Consider the following 17,878-nt stretch of genomic DNA (forward strand, 5'->3'; position numbering starts at 1 on the left):
ACTTCCAGGAGAGACTAGTCAGATCTTTAATGCAGTTACCAGTCATTTCTTTGGACTTGATTTGAATTTGAATCAACGCGTTGTTGGTCATGATTACAGTAGATCATTTTAATTTACCCAAACTATCTGTACTTTTTTTTTCCTTCTCTCAAATTTTTTTTATGGAGAAGCTTGTTTAGTTTTTCATTCTCCAAAAACGTGCATGGTAAATGTTTCCATCCTAAGATCAGCAGATATTTTGAATGCTTTTAATGTCTCATATCTCTGAATGATGTTGTAACAACTCTTTTCATTTTTAGACCAAATCCAGCTCTTATAAAACCTCCAAAAGAACTTTACTTAGAGACATTCAAAGACAACACTGGAAGTGATGGGAGTCACATTTCATGCTTTTATTTTTAAGGACTTATCAACCAAAAGGCTTCACCAAGCATCTTTATTGTTTTATTTTTGTTCCACTAGAATAATGACAGAAATGACAGAAAATGACTAGAGCGCCTCCCACCCCGACCATTGGTCTGATAATACTTTCTATCAGATGGCAGCTCTATACTGTCCATTAAAATATTAAATGTTCTCAGTGCAGCCATGAGATTGCAAGAAAAAAGTGGAGTTTTAATAAAGTTAGGGAAGATATTGGATTGGTTTAAGTGCCATTTAAATGAAGAGACTCTTAGAACACATACACCATACATTATTTGCATCCACTGCTGCCTAACTGCGTACTACTGCCTAATGTAGCCACGAGGACGCCCATATTTGGGTCGCCCTTGCTGGTCCACAGCCCAGATAAAATGTCAGAAATGGCTTCCAGTGTAAAGTTCTCTGTCAAACCATATGTGAAAGCTGGTAATTAATTTTTTTTCCAAACAACATTTTTGTCTGCTCCTGATTCACAACAATTTGAATAAATAAATACTCAAAAATGAAATTTTAAGCTTAATTTTCTTAATAAATGTCCTGCATCATCAGAAAAATGCCACAACAACATGTTAAAACACCCAAAACACCATGTGAGAACGTTATTGAGTAATGTGTCCTGTGGGTGTGGCTATTGTCATCTTTGCTGCCTGTTATAAACATGGATTGATAAGCTGACCTCAGAGGTGTGCATCAGGCAGAAAGGGTTTGGTTTTCTCCTGCTGTTGTGGGAAATGGAGTAATGAATGTGAATTCTGCTTTCAGTTACGTAAATAATAAAAGCACAAATTATCTGAGACGTTGATCCGAGTGACAAGCCTTTCATTGCCTTTGTCGTACAGGGAAGCAACAGCCTGCAGTAACACGTCACCCAGGTCACACAGCTCCTTAACTTGAAGTACACAACTTAGCTCCTATAATTATTAGTCAAAACATTTGATCCCTTCTGTCTGACACACACCTTTAAATGTCAGCTAATCATCTATAACTGACATTAAAGACAGTGATATATTACCCAATAATTCTGCTACACATCTGCCCCTAAACTGTTACACAATAAACAGTTGACCAAAAACCTCTCAAAAGGAGCCAAACATATACAGCTTACACTTTTCCAACAGGCAAAGTTTGGATATGGGCCTTTCAATGACCTTGTCTGTAGTTTACACCGTGTACAGATGATTTTCATCACAGTGGGTCTTTAAGAGAAGCCCCTGTGTAAACATGGGAATAGGACACAGGCAGTTTGGACCAACGGTGTTTGTGAAAATGTGTGTTGTTTTTGTTTCTAATCTAAGTTAGGGAGTCACACAGAGATCTCTGTATACCCATGTTTTCCACACAATGAGTGGAAGTGGGAGCTGGGAGTTCAAACACAGAGCATTGCTGCTGCTCAGAGGTTACAGCTGCCTTTAGGCACAAAGAAAGACGGCGTGTCTTCTTCCTTTTTACTACCTGAGTTCCTCTCTTCTCCCTGGTATTTTTTTTTTCCTTCTCTAGGGGGTGTGAGCGCTGCCTCCCATTCAAATATCTAAGGGGAGATTCCTTTCCTGCTGCCGCTTCAGGAGGGGAAGAGGAGGGAAAGAGAGGAGCGCGACTTGGAGGCGCAGAGGGAGTTTGAGCTGCTGAAGGAAACATTAGCAGGAAGCAGAAAATGGGCCCGGCTGCTGCTGCCTCACTCGCTGCGTTGTGTTTGTGCCGCCTGGTTGTGTGTGTTCCTACAGGGACGAGCAACGCCGCATCAACCCAGGTCAGTACTGCTCATCTGCTGTTGGTTCTAGCTGCACTAGACAGGACACACATCTCTGAAATAGACACTCTAAACAGAAAACAAAGGGATTTTTTAAAAGATTTAATGAACCATTAAAAGTTTTAGTAGTGTGGAAGCTAAGGAATAAAGATGAAATGTCCAGAGAGGAGGGATTTTCTGCCAGTGGATGCTGCACATGATTGAGATTTCAAAAACAACCTTTTCTTGGAAAGTAACCACACATGAAGGTTTCTTTGTTGGACTGTAAAGACTTCCTTAACGTGTTTGTTTGGAGAACTGCAATTAGCCTGTGCAGAACCAAACACTTATTTAGCTTATTCACCTGAGTGGGAAAACTACTCTGACACCATGGAGATCTTTTGTCAGACGTCCGGGTTGGAGCGGAAGAAGCCAAGAGGTGATGTTCCTGATATTCTTCCAGAACCTGATTGGGAGCCAACCAGTCCCACGTCAGACTTTGAAAACTCCTACAACTACATCTGTAAGTACTTTTCGACTACACTCTAAAAAGAAAAAAGTTGATCCAACTTAATTGAATCACTTCGATTGGTAACACGTAACTGAATTAAGTTTGTTCAACTTTATTTTTTATGTATATCCAACTCAAATTAATGTGTTGATCTAACTTAAATTTTTTATTTTTGTTTTTATTTAAAAATTTTGTTCATACAACTTAAATTGACACCTTTATCTGAAGTTTCAACCAATGGGTCGTGTAATTTCCATTTCAAAGACATGAATGACCAAGCGATATTCCGCATTACAAGACAGGAACTCACGTGTCGTGACCTCTGTCTTTGATAGTGCTACCTACGGTGTTTTTCCGCACAGGGGGATTTGTCATCATGCTTTCCCAAACTCTAACTCATGGTGTAGAAAGAAATAAACATAGCAGTTACTAAAACAGAGTAAAACAGCTAGACAACAATACACATGGACAAAAATTCTCACTTAAACCCCAATCTGCCCAGATAGGCAAAGAAAATGTGTCCTTGTGCTGCCTTACGCTATGATGTCATGACGCATTGACAGCTTCACACCAAAGTTATTGATTGAAAGTAAAATAACTATGTCAGACAACTACGTGTTATTCTTAAGTTGAATGAACTCAAAAAAGTGATTCATTTTCACCAAACTAAATAATTAAGTTAGATCAATGTAAAAAAGCCCTACAGCCCAAATACTCTTTTTTTAGAGTGTATTTCACCTACAGACGCGCTAAAATGTTCATGCACGCCGGCAAAAAAACACATCTGTTCATATCCAATGTTGTCAATAGAGCCAATGAATAATATAAAAGAAAAATGAGTGAGTTTTTTTTCATTGGTTGCAGCAATTTGTGATGATTGTTACAAACAAAAATTATGAGAAACCTTTGAACACATTTGGAAATTTATGCTAACTGAGAAAAATCTGCAAAATCATTTTTGAGAATTTAAAAATTAAGAATGATTCTGAGCCAATTCAACCTAGCACATTTTTTATTAGTTCGTATGATTAATAAAAAGTGAGAAAAGAATAGAAAGCCACAAACTCAGTTATGACCGACCTGATTATGCCTGATACATGGGTCAAGTGTTACATTCACAATTGTGCTCCACAAGGTTTGTTCAAACTTTTAGGTCAGCTTTTAGTTAAAAGTCAGTATAACATTTAGCTAAAACACAAAATTTGCCCCATTTAAAAGGTTAATTGATGCTAATATGCTCTTTGTCATCAACAGATGCTTATCCACAGCATATGTGACAGACTAACATTTTCTAAAGAAAAGGCCTTTGGTGGAGGGAAATCCAGAGCTTTTGTTCTTTGGAGGAGCAGTTCAAGTGACCCATTTATCCACATGTGTTCTTTTTGTAATTTCAAACTGTTGATGTTGTCTTGGACTCTTTAAATTTCAAACCATTCAACATTCAAAAAGTTGAACTCTATGAGGATACATTTAGAAGAAGGACTAGTGCAAGAAGATGCAGACCAATTTCAGGGTTAGGAAGAAATGCCTCAAATTTGGGAAGGTGATGACTCAGTCCCAGTTTGCACAGAATCTGGACACTGGTTGAGAGGATTGCAAGTCTTCAAGACATGAGTCTGACCGGTTAGTGAGCATTGAGGCACATTTGTTTTTTGCCGAGACCTCTGGGAAATTTCCAGGGCACTCCTTTTTGGAATTGTAGATTCGGACAGAACTACCAAATGGCGAGCGCACTATAAGGTGAGCAGTGAAGAAATTTTGACACAACCTTAGTCACATGCATGTTTTTGGGTTGACCAGGTCCGTGGGGCATTGCATACAAGTGGCTTGCATCTAAACGGGTAGTGCAAGTGCAGTTTCCCTTGAGTGTGGCCATCTTAAAGGACTTCATGACAATGGAACGTACCACTGTGGGGTGTGAAAATGATACTCAAGTCCATTTGGGATGCCAGAATTGGGGGCACGGAGTGCGCACTTTGCACAGGAACAGCACTAAAGGGCTCTTTGTGCAGTGCTTCAGGTTTGGGGGGGGGGGGGGGGGGGGGGGTAAAAAAATGAGAAACCTACAAGGTGTGCCTGGGTCTCACCTACTTCTCCATTATTTACCCTTTTTGTGTTCAGTGTTTAAGGGTTCACTTCGACCTGTCGTCCACAAAATGCCTGTAGAAAAATGTGCATACAAATTTTTGCTCTGTGAAGAGGCAGTTGTGACGAAGGTATTAGTCAAAACTAAACTTTCCTGAGGACTGAGCGTCTGTTTTTCTGTTTAGTGTCCAGACTAGCAGGCATAGAAGAGGCCATCCATAAACTCAACGTTGGTCACTACACTCTGGATGTTAAGGTCAGCCAGCTGATGGACCACATGTACAGGATGGACGGTACGCTTCTTCAACTTTGACATCTTCCTGTCGTGTACATCCTTTCAGTGGATAAATCACTGATGATACTTATTGCTGATATGACAGGTAAAGTCGGAGATCTGGAGGACAGCATCCGTGATGTTCACCAGCACAGCAAAGTCAATCGAAAGGAGCTTGGACGACTAGAAGGTGACAGATAACCTTTACCTCCAATCGTATTCAGTGTCCTTGATAATCAGGTTATCTTTTAATCCTAAAAAATAAGGAGGTTTCTATTTAAATACAGTTGACCATTTTGATGTAAAGACTGTAAACCAGGTTGGGGGTGTTTTTCCATCTGCTTGTGCATGTAGGTAGTGATGTAGAGATCGACAGATCAAAGGGGAAACCTGGTGCGTGATGCAACACGCCATGGCTAAAATGCAGCATTTTGTATTATGCAAATAATCCAAATGTTTGTATTAGAGGAGGCCTGTGGAAAATTCACAAACACACCTCTGTTAGCTCCAGAGCCCTTTAAGATGCCGCATTAGGGGAAACATTACAGTCATAATTTATGACTGCTTGTTATTGGCTCGTCACTATGCAATTAATAACAGAGATGCTGGAGGCAGAAAAACAAACATAGAAGAAGAGAGGAGGCAGCCAAAATAATGTTAGGGAAATATGGGCTGCCTCTGTAGTTTAGCATGTTATGGCATGTTCCTTCTATCAACAGCAAGATATCTGCTTTGATTTATTTCCCTAACTTGAATCAGTTTGGTCTGTGGGAGCCGATTTCAAAGAAAAGCCAACATACGCTATATTACCAAAAGTATTGGCTCACCCATTCAAATGATCAGAATCAGGTGTCCTAATCCCTTGGTCTGCCCACAGATGTATGAAAGCAAGTAGTCGGTCATGCAGACAGTTTTTACAAACATTTGTGAAAGAATGGATCGCTCTCAGGAGCTCAGTGGATTCCAGCGTGGGACTGTCATAGGACAGTGTGCAACGAATCCAGCGGTTTCCTCATCCTAAATATTTTACAGTCAACTGTCAACTCTATCAGAACCAAATGGAGGAGTTTTGGAACAAGAGCAACCACGTAAACTGACAGAGAGGGGTCAGTGGATGCTGAAGCACAAAGTGCAAAGAGGTCACAAACTTTCTGCACAGTCAATTGTTCCAGAGCTCCAGACTTCATGTGACCTGATAAGACACCTCCTCTGGAGTGATGAATCACGCTTTTTTATCTGGCAATCTGATAGACAAGTCTGGGTTTGGAGGTTGCCAAGAGGACGGTACATTTGGGACTGCATTGCGCAGAGTGTGAAACTTGGTGGAGGAGGAATTATGGTGTGCGGTTACCTTGTGGGAACAGTTTGGAGTGGGCCCCCCCCTTCCTCTTCCACCATGACTGTGCACCGGTGCACAAAGCAAAGGTCCATAAAGACATGGATGACAGAGTCTGGTGTGGATGAACTAGACTGGCCTGATCAGAGTCCTGACCTGAACCCCATGGAACACCTTTGGGATGAATTAGAGCGGAGACTGAGAGCCAGGCCTTTCACCAACATCAGTGTGTGACCTCACCATTGACCTTTTGGAAGAATGTTCAAAAACTCCTATGAAAACTCCTCAACCATGTGGACAGCCTTTCCAGAAGATCTGAAGCTGTAATAGCTGCTAAAGGTGGACCGACATCAAATTGAACTCCATGGCTTAGGAATGAGATGGCCCTCCAGTTCATATGTCAGTCAACGCAATTGAGCCAACACTTCTGGTAATATAGTGTACAAAACAGCGCAACCAGGTTTCTCATGGACTTTTTTCTGGAACATGTCTATGAATTGAAAACACAAGGTTCCTTTCAATATGAGAAAGTGGAGGTCTTCACCCTTTCATGCCATATCTTCCTAATTCACAGCGTACCATTTAATGCAGGACTCCACTTCATTTAGCATTAACTTGAAAAGAACAAAACACTGAGGAATATTTTTTCATGAATAATGTTCCCTAATTTATTGCAAGAGTTATGTTCTAAAACTAACTTGTGAAATGTGAAATCCATTAAGAAGGTTTATAGATGTTTTAAGGCTGTAAAACTTACTACACACTATATGTACACTTCTATAAACATTTCCACACTACTTTCTAAATTCAAACTTTAATAGAAAAATGAGTTGAGGATTATAGAATAAAACAAATATCTGATTGTGATGAAATACTTTCAGTAAAATCTGACAAACTGTTATAGAAGAAGATGAAGAAGAGGAAAAAGAAATGTGCTAAAGTGCAATGAAAAGAAATTCCCAAAACAACAAAACCATGAAAGGAGAACAGTGATTGGGACCTCACTCCCCCATGGTTGAAGCCAGATGACTGCTGTAGATGTAAACAAGCTAGCTTTTTGCAGTCAATATTGGCTACATATACATTAAAAGATCTAAAATGCATGTGCTGCAGTTTGGGTATTGTAATTGGATATTTGTCTACAGAGGTGTGGACAATATACCCTTTCAATACATTGTGTTCAAAGTATTGAAAGGGTACTGACCATGTTCAGGTTCTTGTATCAGTGCGGCTGTTTCAGACACTAAAAGGGATTTTTGTGTTTTCATTTTACCACTTGAAGCAATGATACAGATGTGTCCTGTGTGTTCTGGTCGTCTCTTTTCCACAGGCTGCTTAAAAGGCCGCAAGATGGGCTACAAGTGCTACCTGGTGTTCAACAGACTGGAAGATTACGCCGGAGCATCCCGGAAGTGCCTGGAACGCGGAGGACGCATGGCGATGCCTCGTGACCGCAAGGAGCAGGAGGCCCTCGCTGACTATGTCAAGACCTTCTTCCACTCGAAGAACCTGCCCGTGTGGTTGGGCATCAACGACCTGCGCTCTGAGGGAGTGTACTTTTTTGACGACGGGACCGCGGTCTCGTATTTTCAGTGGCGTAAACACTTCCTGTCCACTCAGCCGGACGGAGGGCGGCGGGAGAACTGCGTGGCCATGTCGTCAGACGACGGCGACTGGTGGGACAACTACTGCGACCGGACCATGAACTATGTGTGCGAGTTTGATGACAGGGTGGATTTTTAACTGGATCCAAAAGTGCTTTTTTTTATATCACCAATTCTTTTTCCAACTGTTGAGAATTAGAAATAAATGCTATTTAATAACAATTAATGGAAGAGTTCATTTTGTCCCCCTGTTTGAAATTTACATAAACTTTTTATGATCTTCGTGAAGATCATAAACATTTCAGCTGCAGCAGAACTGACGGTTGGCCAGTTTAGACTTTGGGGTCTTTTATTCCTGGAATTCGAAATATTTGCGCGAAGTCTTCCAAAAAGGGAGAGGCTGGAGGCAGTTTCTGGAATATCAGCACATACCAAAACTCTTTGAGATACACATCAGTGTGTATTTGGTCCTAAAAGGATTTAGACAGAGCCTCTCTGCTATGCAAAGCAAAGTCTGGAAGAGGGTGGGACCTCTTTTAAACTACTGATCCAACATCCTCTACCAGAGGAGACCTGCTCTGTTAGACCTTTAATCCTCCCACCAAGCCCTAAGCACCCCTTTAACCCTTGGTGTACATGTAACTGCAGCCTAAACTTTTCCAAAAGTGAGTTTAAAATGGTCCACTTAAATGCTTTTAACTTTTATGCAGTTCAGGTCAAATTGATTTTTTGTTTTTTTTCTTACGTCATCTAAAAAAAAAAAAAACCAGCACAAAAATATAAGTTAACTAGAAACTCAATGGCTTTCCTTTAGCGGAGTCCAAACTGTTTACAGGGAGAGTAAAATTGTCAGACATTCCCACAAACATTTTTTTACTAAATGTTTGGATATATGTACACATTAAAAATGTAATTACTTTACAGATACACTTGATTTTGCCCCAAATTCTCTGACTTTTATATTTAAAGGCCAAGTGAATTTTGGAGAAACAAAAGAAAAACAAGCTTAATATGCACACACTGGCCACTTTGTTAGGCACACCTGTCCAACCGTTTGCTAGCACAAATTTCTAATCAGCCAATCACATGGCAGCAACTCAATGCATTCAGGCATGTAGACATGGTCAAGACGATCTATTGCTGTTCAAACCAAGCATCAGAATGGAGAACAAAGGTGATTGAAGTGACTAAACATGGTTGTTGGTGCCAGACGAGCTGGTCTGAGGAGTTCAGAAACTGCTGATCTACTGGGTTTCCCTTCTGTGGGCAGAAATGCCTTGTTGATGACAGGTGTGAGGGGCTGTAAGCCAGCAGGAGCGCATGTAAACAGAGAGCTCTCAGTAACAGGTAGAGGAAGGAGAACAATGGTCCCGCCCATAACACAGTGGTGAATTTCCGCTCTGCAGAAAACGGCATAATCATATTTAAGACCACTGGGGACCTTTTTACAAAAAAGGAACTGTAGGTTTAGGTTGACGTGTTCTATTCGGATGAATAAAGTTCATTTAGATCTAAAGATACGCAAAGATAATGACAGAATGTGTGTTGTCCAACATATAACGCTCAATGAGAAACATCTTTTTATGAATTTTCATTAGAATTGATTGTAAACATTTATAATCCACTCACATAGTAGCAGAAGGTGGAAATGCTAAAAGTCAAATTTTGTAAGAAGAAAAACTGTTTTTTCATTTTTAAATCCCATCAATAACATTTTTTTACTGATAAAAATGAGAAGTGTAAGAATTTAATCAAAGAAAATAAAAGTTTTTAACAGGTTTTGTTTGATACTATTATCTGAGAGCAAAAAAAAGGTTAAATTTTCCTTGAAAACTTAAACTATGGACATTTTATCTGATGCATCTTTAAATCAATAAAATACATCCAAGTAAGTCATTTATCTATTTTTTTTGCTCTTACTTATATTTGTGAGTAAATTACATGACTTATTTTTAATATTGATTAATCTCCTTTATAATTTAGCACTAACTAAAAGTGATACTTTTGCAGTCACAGTCCATTCTTACAACAGAAAGTAATTCACTTCACAGGTGAATTCCTGAAAACAGCGACTCGACAGAGGAGATCAGCTCTTTTCTTCACTCAGCATCGGCCACGTCTCTTCATGAGGTCATGAGGGCGAGAAGCGGCGTCATCAGCGTGAACTGAAGCTCTGATGCTCCTCTGTGGTTGGAGTCAGGGATGCTTTACTGTTTCTGGACCTCGTGTTATTCAGTGTCACTGGAGCCGCCTGCCTCCTCCTCCTCCTCCTCCTCCTCCACCACCACCTTCAGGATGTCCGACACGCTCGGTCTGTCCAGCGGGCTTTTAGACGGATGAGAAAGAAGCACTTTTCCTGTGTCGTCCAACAAAAAATCCCCACCCATCTGAAAAAAAAAGTTGGTTTTACACTTTTTTGTAAATATTACAAAAAGATTATATAAAGACTTTAACCTAAGTATAACAAGGTTGAGACCATTGACTGTGTATGACCACTGGCTGAGTGACCCCTCCCCCCTGGCGTTCCAAACAGGAAGTAGGACAGGAAGTTAATTTAAATAATCATTGTTTGAACTTCCAATTAAATAACGCTATGTCACAGAGATGCTGTTAGCGAGACTCATTGTTGATTGAAGCCTTAGAAAGATTGAAGCGGACCAACCGTGGGCCGGGCGGATGGCTGCCTGGAGCGCGGAGCGGGTCTCCCTTGGGGGGTCCTGGCTCGTACCTGGGGTTGGGGCGGGGGGATGCCCGGAACTCCTGGGCGGTGGTGGGGTGCTCGTTTGGGGCTGTGGGCGTCCTTCTCCGGTGGGGCTCCGGTTGGGTTCTCCCGGCGCGGCGGGGGGGCTGCTCTCCTGGTTGGGCTGGGGCGGCGCTCCCTTTCCCTCCGTGCTTCCCTGGCCTCTGGCTCTGGGGGCCTTGCGGGGGCCCTGCTGGCCCTGGCCTGGGTGGCGGGCTTGGTCGCCCGGGCGGCGGTTGTTCCCTGCCGGTTCCCGTGTGGCGTTGGGGGGATTCCGGCTGCCGCTGCTGCTGCGGTGGGGGTCTTGGGGTGGGGATGGCTGGGCACTCTCCCTCCTTCTTTTCACGTTCCACCATCCATTTTAGAAGAACATAAAACCTCACCTGAGCGCTGGTGTTAGCTCACCTTTGCACTAATAGCTTGCATGACTGAATGACTGAAATATTTCACACTAGTTGGTTTTAAGGCATACGTATGCGTGTGTGAACACTATCTGTTTTGTGTACATGTCGACAGGTGGACATTTTTGCAGCTACCAGGTGTGTTTGTAACATTGGAGTGTGTGTGTGGACGGGCCCCGCCCTTTTTGTACTGCATTTGAAACCTACCATAATGATTAACAACCAGTAAACTTGTTGCTGTATGCTGCTTCATGGTCTTATCCCCCTTCCCCTCCTATTATCACCCCCTACCCCCCCCTCTCTCTAGCGTCCCTCTCTCTTCTTCCCCTCTTTCCTTTTCCGTCCGGTCCAACACCAAAGATTTTCAGACATGATTGAAATTAATAAAGTTTGGCCTCAATTACAAAAGGGGTTTATTCAGACATACCTTTGGTTTGTCAGAAGATTAATAACCCCTCTTGTTAAAGCAAAATATGTCCAACACAAGAGGCCCTCAGCTCTCGTCTGTCTGCCCAGCTGTTGGACAGGACAAGTTAAAAATAAAAAAAATAAAAAATAAAAAAAAATAAAAAAAAGATTGAAGCGATATAGTTTTTTGATCGTGTGTTCGTGTAATTTTTCTTTTTGGAATAAACAGTTCATGAAGAACAGTGTTATATAATGTTTAAAATGTCCGTATCCTGATAAAATGGCGACTGAATTGGCTTCGTGGAGCCAGAGGGGAACCATTTTCTATGGGTGACATCACTCTCATTTAGTCCAGTTCTCATGTACAGTCAATGGGTGTTACCACAAGCTGCTACATTAGCTAACCACTAATGTTACCAAGAAAGGATACAAATCTTAAAATTACTAATAATAATAAAAATGTAATTCAAATTCTGAACACTAAATTCAAATCCCACAACAGTTTTGAAGCAGTTGTCAGTTTTGCACCTGGTAAAGGTCTTCCAGAAGACGAGGGGGAATGTCGGGGAAGTCTCTGTTTGACGTCGGATACTCCGAGTACTTCAGCAAGCAGTCAAACTTCAACACCTTCGAGTAGGACGAGCCCAGGCCAAAACTCCTGTAGACCTGTATCAAGAAAGAATAATGCATTGTGTAAAGAAAAAGCTACTCTTTACTCAATTCATGAAAAAAAAGAAGAAGCCCCTCCCTGCTAGTCCAGTGTGAACACGGACTAAACGTGCATTCAAGAACACAATTTTTGTGCATTTTTAAACGCGCTACACGTGCTGGGTGAGTATGAAGCTTGATGACAGAGTTGCTACAAGATTCTAAGTTGCTTCTATCACAGACTTTTCATCAGCTAAAATTAACACATTGGTTCACAAAATACTAATAGTGTGGATTTATGCAACAGTTCAGAGCGTGTGCTGGTAAACAATGCTGCGTTGATCCAAATGGTTTTGAAGACCCGTCTTCCTTAAGGCAGCGTGGCATCACCTGTTCTTTTCTCTGTGTACACCAACAACATCTCCTGGAGTACAGAAGGATTAACCCTCCTAAAAATGATTGGCTTTTATAGCATATCTGTGTTATAGGACCTGGCAGGAGGTCCACGCTCTGGTCCATGGATTGACTTAGCGTTCATTGAAGCTTAATATCTTCAAAACCAAGGAGTTGTGCTATGGAGTCAAAGGGAAGAAGGACCTGCAGGATGTCCAAAAGACAAACTCCCGTCTTTAACTGTGTTACAGTTTTTCTCCATTGGTTTGGCTCATTTCTTGAAACAGAAATTACATTCTCAAAACAACATGGACAAACCTCCAAACCACTTGGCAATTGTTCACAACAGAATGGCATTTCTCATTAGTTTCATCCAATTGCAAATGTCTTAGTACATGTCTCAATGTCTCATGTCTCAATGCCTTCATTTAGCACAATTTCCAAGTGAATAGATCTTGTTGATCTAAACTGATTGTTGATTCTCAGTCTAATGGTTGTTTGCTCCAAAATGAGTCAGCATCATTTCACTGTGTAAGTCATCACATGCACAATAGTCTGTTCAATTGTCAAAATTAGGCAAGAACATATACCATGAATACGATATAGGAATCCCTTGGAACGTTTGATACATTTATTATTTTGAATTGATCCCTGAAACCTAGAGAGGTCTCGTAGGGCCTCACCTACCACTATATGTTACTGTATGGGACAATGTGAATTTCCACCGTGGCCCGCTCATCAGGACCTGGTTCACTACTCATCCAAGGATGTTCTTAGTGTTCAAACCACCTTACTGTCCTTTCCTCAATCCTATTGAGGAGTTTTTCTCCGCTTGGAGGTGGAGAGTGTATGAGCATCGGGCTCAAGATCAGAAGTCCCTGCTCCATGCAATGGATGCTGCGTGTGAGGACATTACAGGAGATCAGTGTAGGGGATGGTTGCCACATGCACGCCGTTTCTTCCCTCGTTGCATCGCAAGGGAGAATGTATGCTGTGATGTGGACAAGAATCTGTAGCCAGACAGCAGCGTGAGGATGACCAGCAGGGTGAGGACGATGGGCAGGAGAGGGAGGGTGAGGACAGCGACCAGTGAAGAATTGTTGGTTGTGAAACTCAAGCATTATTTACAGCACTGTAGGCTGCGTATCATTGTCACTGTTTTTTGTTCGTGTTTAAATTATAAAGTATATTATGCTGTATACATTTTTTTTTACTCTGATGTATGAATGTGTGTGAATGATAATGGTTACAATTTCCTTGGCAGTATGAGTGTGCTGTTGAACCTAAGAGGCAACTGTAACCCTAAAATCCTTTTTCTTTTTTCCAGTTTTATACAAAATTGTATTTTGTTAGCTACTGTATACAAAAACAGTACAGTTACCTTTGTCAATAAAGGACCAAGCTAAGACTGAAAGGTGGACATGAGGGATATTTCAATGGTCCTCTGCTATGTTGACAAAGCATCTAATCATTTTGACATGCAGTGCTTACACAATGCCACAGGGACAAAGTATTTTGGGGGCACAGACTGTTTGAATGAGATGGAAATTTAGTTTTGACATGAGTGAGTTATTTTGGGAGAGATATGAGCTTTTGCAGGTGAACCATGGCGTTTTGCCGAACCATCCACATTATTTTGGTAAAAGCACCAAGAGTGTTGAGAACATCCGGTCTGATCAAGAAATGAGCCAAAGCAATTGAGAAGGATCTTTGCCATTTTGGTGGCACTGACTCTCTACATGGGAGAGGAATTTAGATTTGAAGCATTAGTGAACAGTTTTGGGAGATATATTAGATTTTGCAAGTAAGCTATTGTGTTGTGCTAAACTGTAAGACTGTTTTGCCAAATGATCTTAGAGTTCTGAGAATGTAATTTCTGTTTCAAGAAATGAGCCAAACCAATGGAGAAAAACTGCAAAACAGTACACCTGCTCCACCTGGTGGAATTTTTGCAGACCCTCACCATCCATGGCCAGCAGGGGGCGCAGGACTGTTTTTAATAAGTAATCGCAAATGCAATCCCTGCCTTAAATGCCGCTTTGAAGCACATTGATTGCTTTATTTTGTTGTTGATGTTATTCTTTGAGTATTTCATGCATGTTTTATGTTTTTATTAAGTATTATTGCCGTGTTTAAAGAAAATGACTGTTCCCTTGAACTTGAATGAAGTTATCTGTCTGTCAATCTGATGCAGAACTAAAAAGTTTCAAAGCGTGAACCTTTCTCTGTGGATCCAAAAGCATTTGGAAACTGCATCCGGTCTGCTCCAGCCACAGCTTAGCCCCTTCCACGCTGCCGAAGGAGAGCACCAAAACACGCACGGACTGAGCCTGCAGGAGGTTCTGCACAACAGAACACAGTCCAACCCACAAGTCAGCTGTCACAGAAAATTGGAGCACAAAACTCAATGGCAGCAGACCTCACTGGCCTCCAGCTCGGCCACGTGGTCTCGTCATGGCAGTCATCCGAAGTGTCTGATGAGGACCAACAGCAGCTTCTGGTTCTGGCCCAGGAACTCACCCAGGGTTACACTCCTTGAAAAACCCACAATGCTTAAACCTTACTTTTAAACATCTTTGATGATGAGTAGATAAAGTTTACAGTTGGGCTAAAGTCTTAAAAAAAGACAACAGCAGACTCACTCTGCACTCCGAGCATCTGTGAACACAGAGTCGGCGCCGATTCTGTCTGCCGCCTTCGAACCTGACTGGAGCTTATCTGTGCTCTGCAGATCTTCATCCACGCTCTGCAGGAACGCGTCCCATTCGCTCTGCAGACACACAGTACATTGCCATCTAAGTGTAGAGCTGAGAAGTGAGTTACAGATGTGTTGTTAAAAAATATTCCATACAGCATGTACAGCAATAAATGTTCATTTTAACTCTCAACATAACTGAGAAGTAATAAATATTAAAGATGTAAATATATCTATTATATATATATATAAAATATATATATGTGTGAATATATATATAAATAAAATCAGACCTCCAGCTGCAGAAGCTCCTCCACTTGTTCTCTTACAGCTTCATGGCTAAAAAACAAAACAATCAAATGTGTTAAAAAACAGTTTTTTCTAAGCAAAAGTAAATTGGCTGAAACTGAAAGTGACATTTTAGATTTATTGTAGATAAATATTGCTTCCAATCATTAAATGTTATTTCAGAAACATTTTTTAAAGATCAATAATTTTGCCAACATTTGAAAAATCTTTGGTTTTGAATACACAGACTTTAGGGGGCGCTGCAGCCGCCTCAGTTTAATGATGCTTTTTTGCACCACTTTCATTCTTCTCTTTCTATTTTTTTTATAGGTAAAATAAATTGTAGATTCACAAAATTAAGTTACAGTTTTTGCTTTAGTTTAACATTTCTGGAAATAAAAATTGATTGAAAGACTCAAAAGTTTTAGAGCCACCAAAAATAAACAACTAAAATCATGAAATTTTAAGTCGTACATTTAACCAGAAAAAAATCATAAATTTAACAGATTTAATGTTGTAAATTTAAAAGAAAGAAACTCGTAATTTTGCAAGACAAAGAAATCGTAAATTTACGACTTTATGCTCAAAATTTAACAGTTATTACATATTTTTCATGTAAATTTACTACTTTAAAGTCATAATTTAAAAAAAGTGTTTACAAAGTTGCTCGAAAACTCCATCGTAGGATCAGGACAAAGTTGAATGAAGCATCTGCCCTGAAAACACTTACTGGTATGACTTCTTCCACACCTCCTCTGCCTCACTCTTCGTCTTCACTCCGAGGCTGCGCAGAAACAGCAGAGAATCAGGTCAAAGTATTATAGATCTGGTATTAATGTGTCAGACTCTGATGATGGGAGCCCACCTCCTGTAGAAGTCGGCCCCGGCGGTGATCAGGCCGAACATCGTGGTGATTTTGTACAGAACGAAGGTTTCCAGGGAGGCTGAGTGAGAACAGAGAAGCTTTGTTTGGAGATTTCAGCATTTTTCTGACCAGCATGACAGGGATTACATCAACCCCCCCCATACACACACCCCTTCCCAAGAGGCCCCACCTGATGCTGTTGGCAGAAACAAATATAAAAGAAGGAACTCTATGTAGTTACAACAGAAAAATAGCTTTGAATACTAATTGATGTGCTAATTATGTTTCCAAATGAGTTGAAATGACTTAAGTCAACATCCATGTAACGATGACTCAGCATTTTTTACAAACCAAGAATATTTATGTTAACCTTACAAACAATCAAAACGTAAAAACAAAAAAACATCATGGGATTGAACATTCAACTCGACTGTAAAGCATGAATCACTGCTTTTTCAACTTTTAACAGCCGGAAATGTCACAATAAAAGTATTTAAAATAAAATAAAAAATCTAATGGACTAAGTGAAGGCTTATAAGGTTTCCTCTTAGCGCTAAATTCAAACTCCGACATCAATGCGTCCGTAGTCTGATTTTGGTAGACATTTATTCATACCTGCAGCCTCCTGCTGAGCCTTCTGCAGCAAAACCTGGCCCAGGTTCACCAGCAGACTGAGCGCGCGCGTTAAGGTCTCGTGCTCTTCCATCTTACCGGCTGCTTCCTTAGCTCGCGCGCCCCTCAGAGAAAGTAACAGGACGAAAGGCGGCGAACACCTGATTTTATAGAAGAACTGGACTGAATGACCCCTCCGGCATTGTATATAGGAAGTAGCTTTTTTTTTAAAAAACTTTATTGATCACAACGATCCAGTACAAAACAGTGCAATATAATAATGATAGGAAAAGAACAAGGGGGGTATTATTGCATTTTATACAGTCATTGAAACTGACGCACGAATTGAGTGTTTTAATCGTTTTTTTCATTGTCAGAATATTTTATTGTGTTTTATGTATTGTTTGACCTCATTGCCAAAGATAGAGAAACGGGGATTTCAAAATACATTATATTACCAAAGTATTGGCCCATCCATCCAAATGATCAGAATCAGGTGTCGTCATGACTTGGCCTGGTCACAGGTGCATAAAAACAATGTTTTCACAAACATTTGTGAAAGATTGGCCGCTCTCTTTGAAGTGGTTCAAATGAGTTAAATGTCTGGGATTTGTGAAATTTTCCAATAGTGATGGCATCACTGCAACATTTCAAAAATATCCAAATGCCATAGTGACAATTTACACGTGTGTTTTGACACAGATTTAAGATGTGCAGGGCAAACAATGTGACATGTAGATCTCCCTTTGAATGAAGGGTACGATGATGACGATGATGATGATATTTTACTTCAGACATAGACTTTAAAATAAATGATGGGACAAATAAAACATTAAAGAAACAAATTAAACAAAAATCTGAAACTGTTA

General features: G+C 40.7%; 2 protein-coding genes across 3 annotated transcripts; one reads left to right on the forward strand and one right to left on the reverse strand.

Annotated features, from left to right (window-relative positions):
- The first annotated feature begins 1,954 nt into the window (after window positions 1-1,954).
- On the forward strand, window positions 1,955-8,181 carry clec11a (C-type lectin domain containing 11A). The gene is made up of 5 exons (XM_004083882.5): window positions 1,955-2,170; window positions 2,558-2,672; window positions 4,931-5,038; window positions 5,126-5,209; window positions 7,686-8,181. Exons 1-5 carry the CDS (start codon window positions 2,075-2,077, stop codon window positions 8,096-8,098), a joined length of 816 nt encoding a protein of 271 aa, XP_004083930.1. The 5' UTR covers window positions 1,955-2,074; the 3' UTR covers window positions 8,099-8,181.
- Window positions 8,182-9,425: 1,244 nt separating this feature from the next.
- Window positions 9,426-17,220, reverse strand: selenol (selenoprotein L). 2 transcript variants are annotated; one of them, XM_023953256.2, is made up of 9 exons: window positions 17,013-17,220; window positions 16,398-16,476; window positions 16,263-16,316; window positions 15,538-15,583; window positions 15,192-15,319; window positions 14,969-15,083; window positions 14,769-14,891; window positions 12,037-12,174; window positions 9,426-10,346 (listed from the first exon to the last, which is right to left on the reverse strand). In XM_023953256.2, exons 1-9 carry the CDS (start codon window positions 17,101-17,103, stop codon window positions 10,188-10,190), a joined length of 933 nt encoding a protein of 310 aa, XP_023809024.1. In that variant the 5' UTR covers window positions 17,104-17,220; the 3' UTR covers window positions 9,426-10,187. The 2 variants fall into 2 exon arrangements, with proteins under 2 accessions (XP_023809024.1, XP_078798724.1); XM_078942598.1 differs by having other exon boundaries at window positions 14,978-15,083; window positions 17,013-17,214.
- Window positions 17,221-17,878: the final 658 nt, after the last annotated feature.

The sequence above is a fragment of the Oryzias latipes genome, chromosome 24, assembly GCF_053564925.1.
Source record: "Oryzias latipes strain Hd-rR chromosome 24, Olatipes_Hd-rR_3.1".
Lineage (NCBI taxonomy): Eukaryota > Metazoa > Chordata > Actinopteri > Beloniformes > Adrianichthyidae > Oryzias > Oryzias latipes.

What these genes read in the sequence shown, in the direction of transcription:
- clec11a (XM_004083882.5), top strand. Translation starts at nt 2,075, where the DNA reads ATGGGCCCGGCTGCTGCTGCCTCACTCGCTGCGTTGTGTTTGTGCCGC. An exon ending in CCACATGTACAGGATGGACG is followed by an intron (nt 5,039 to 5,125) that starts GTACGCTTCTTC and finishes CTGATATGACAG; the next exon opens with GTAAAGTCGGAGATCTGGAG. An exon ending in GGAGCTTGGACGACTAGAAG is followed by an intron (nt 5,210 to 7,685) that starts GTGACAGATAAC and finishes TCTTTTCCACAG; the next exon opens with GCTGCTTAAAAGGCCGCAAG.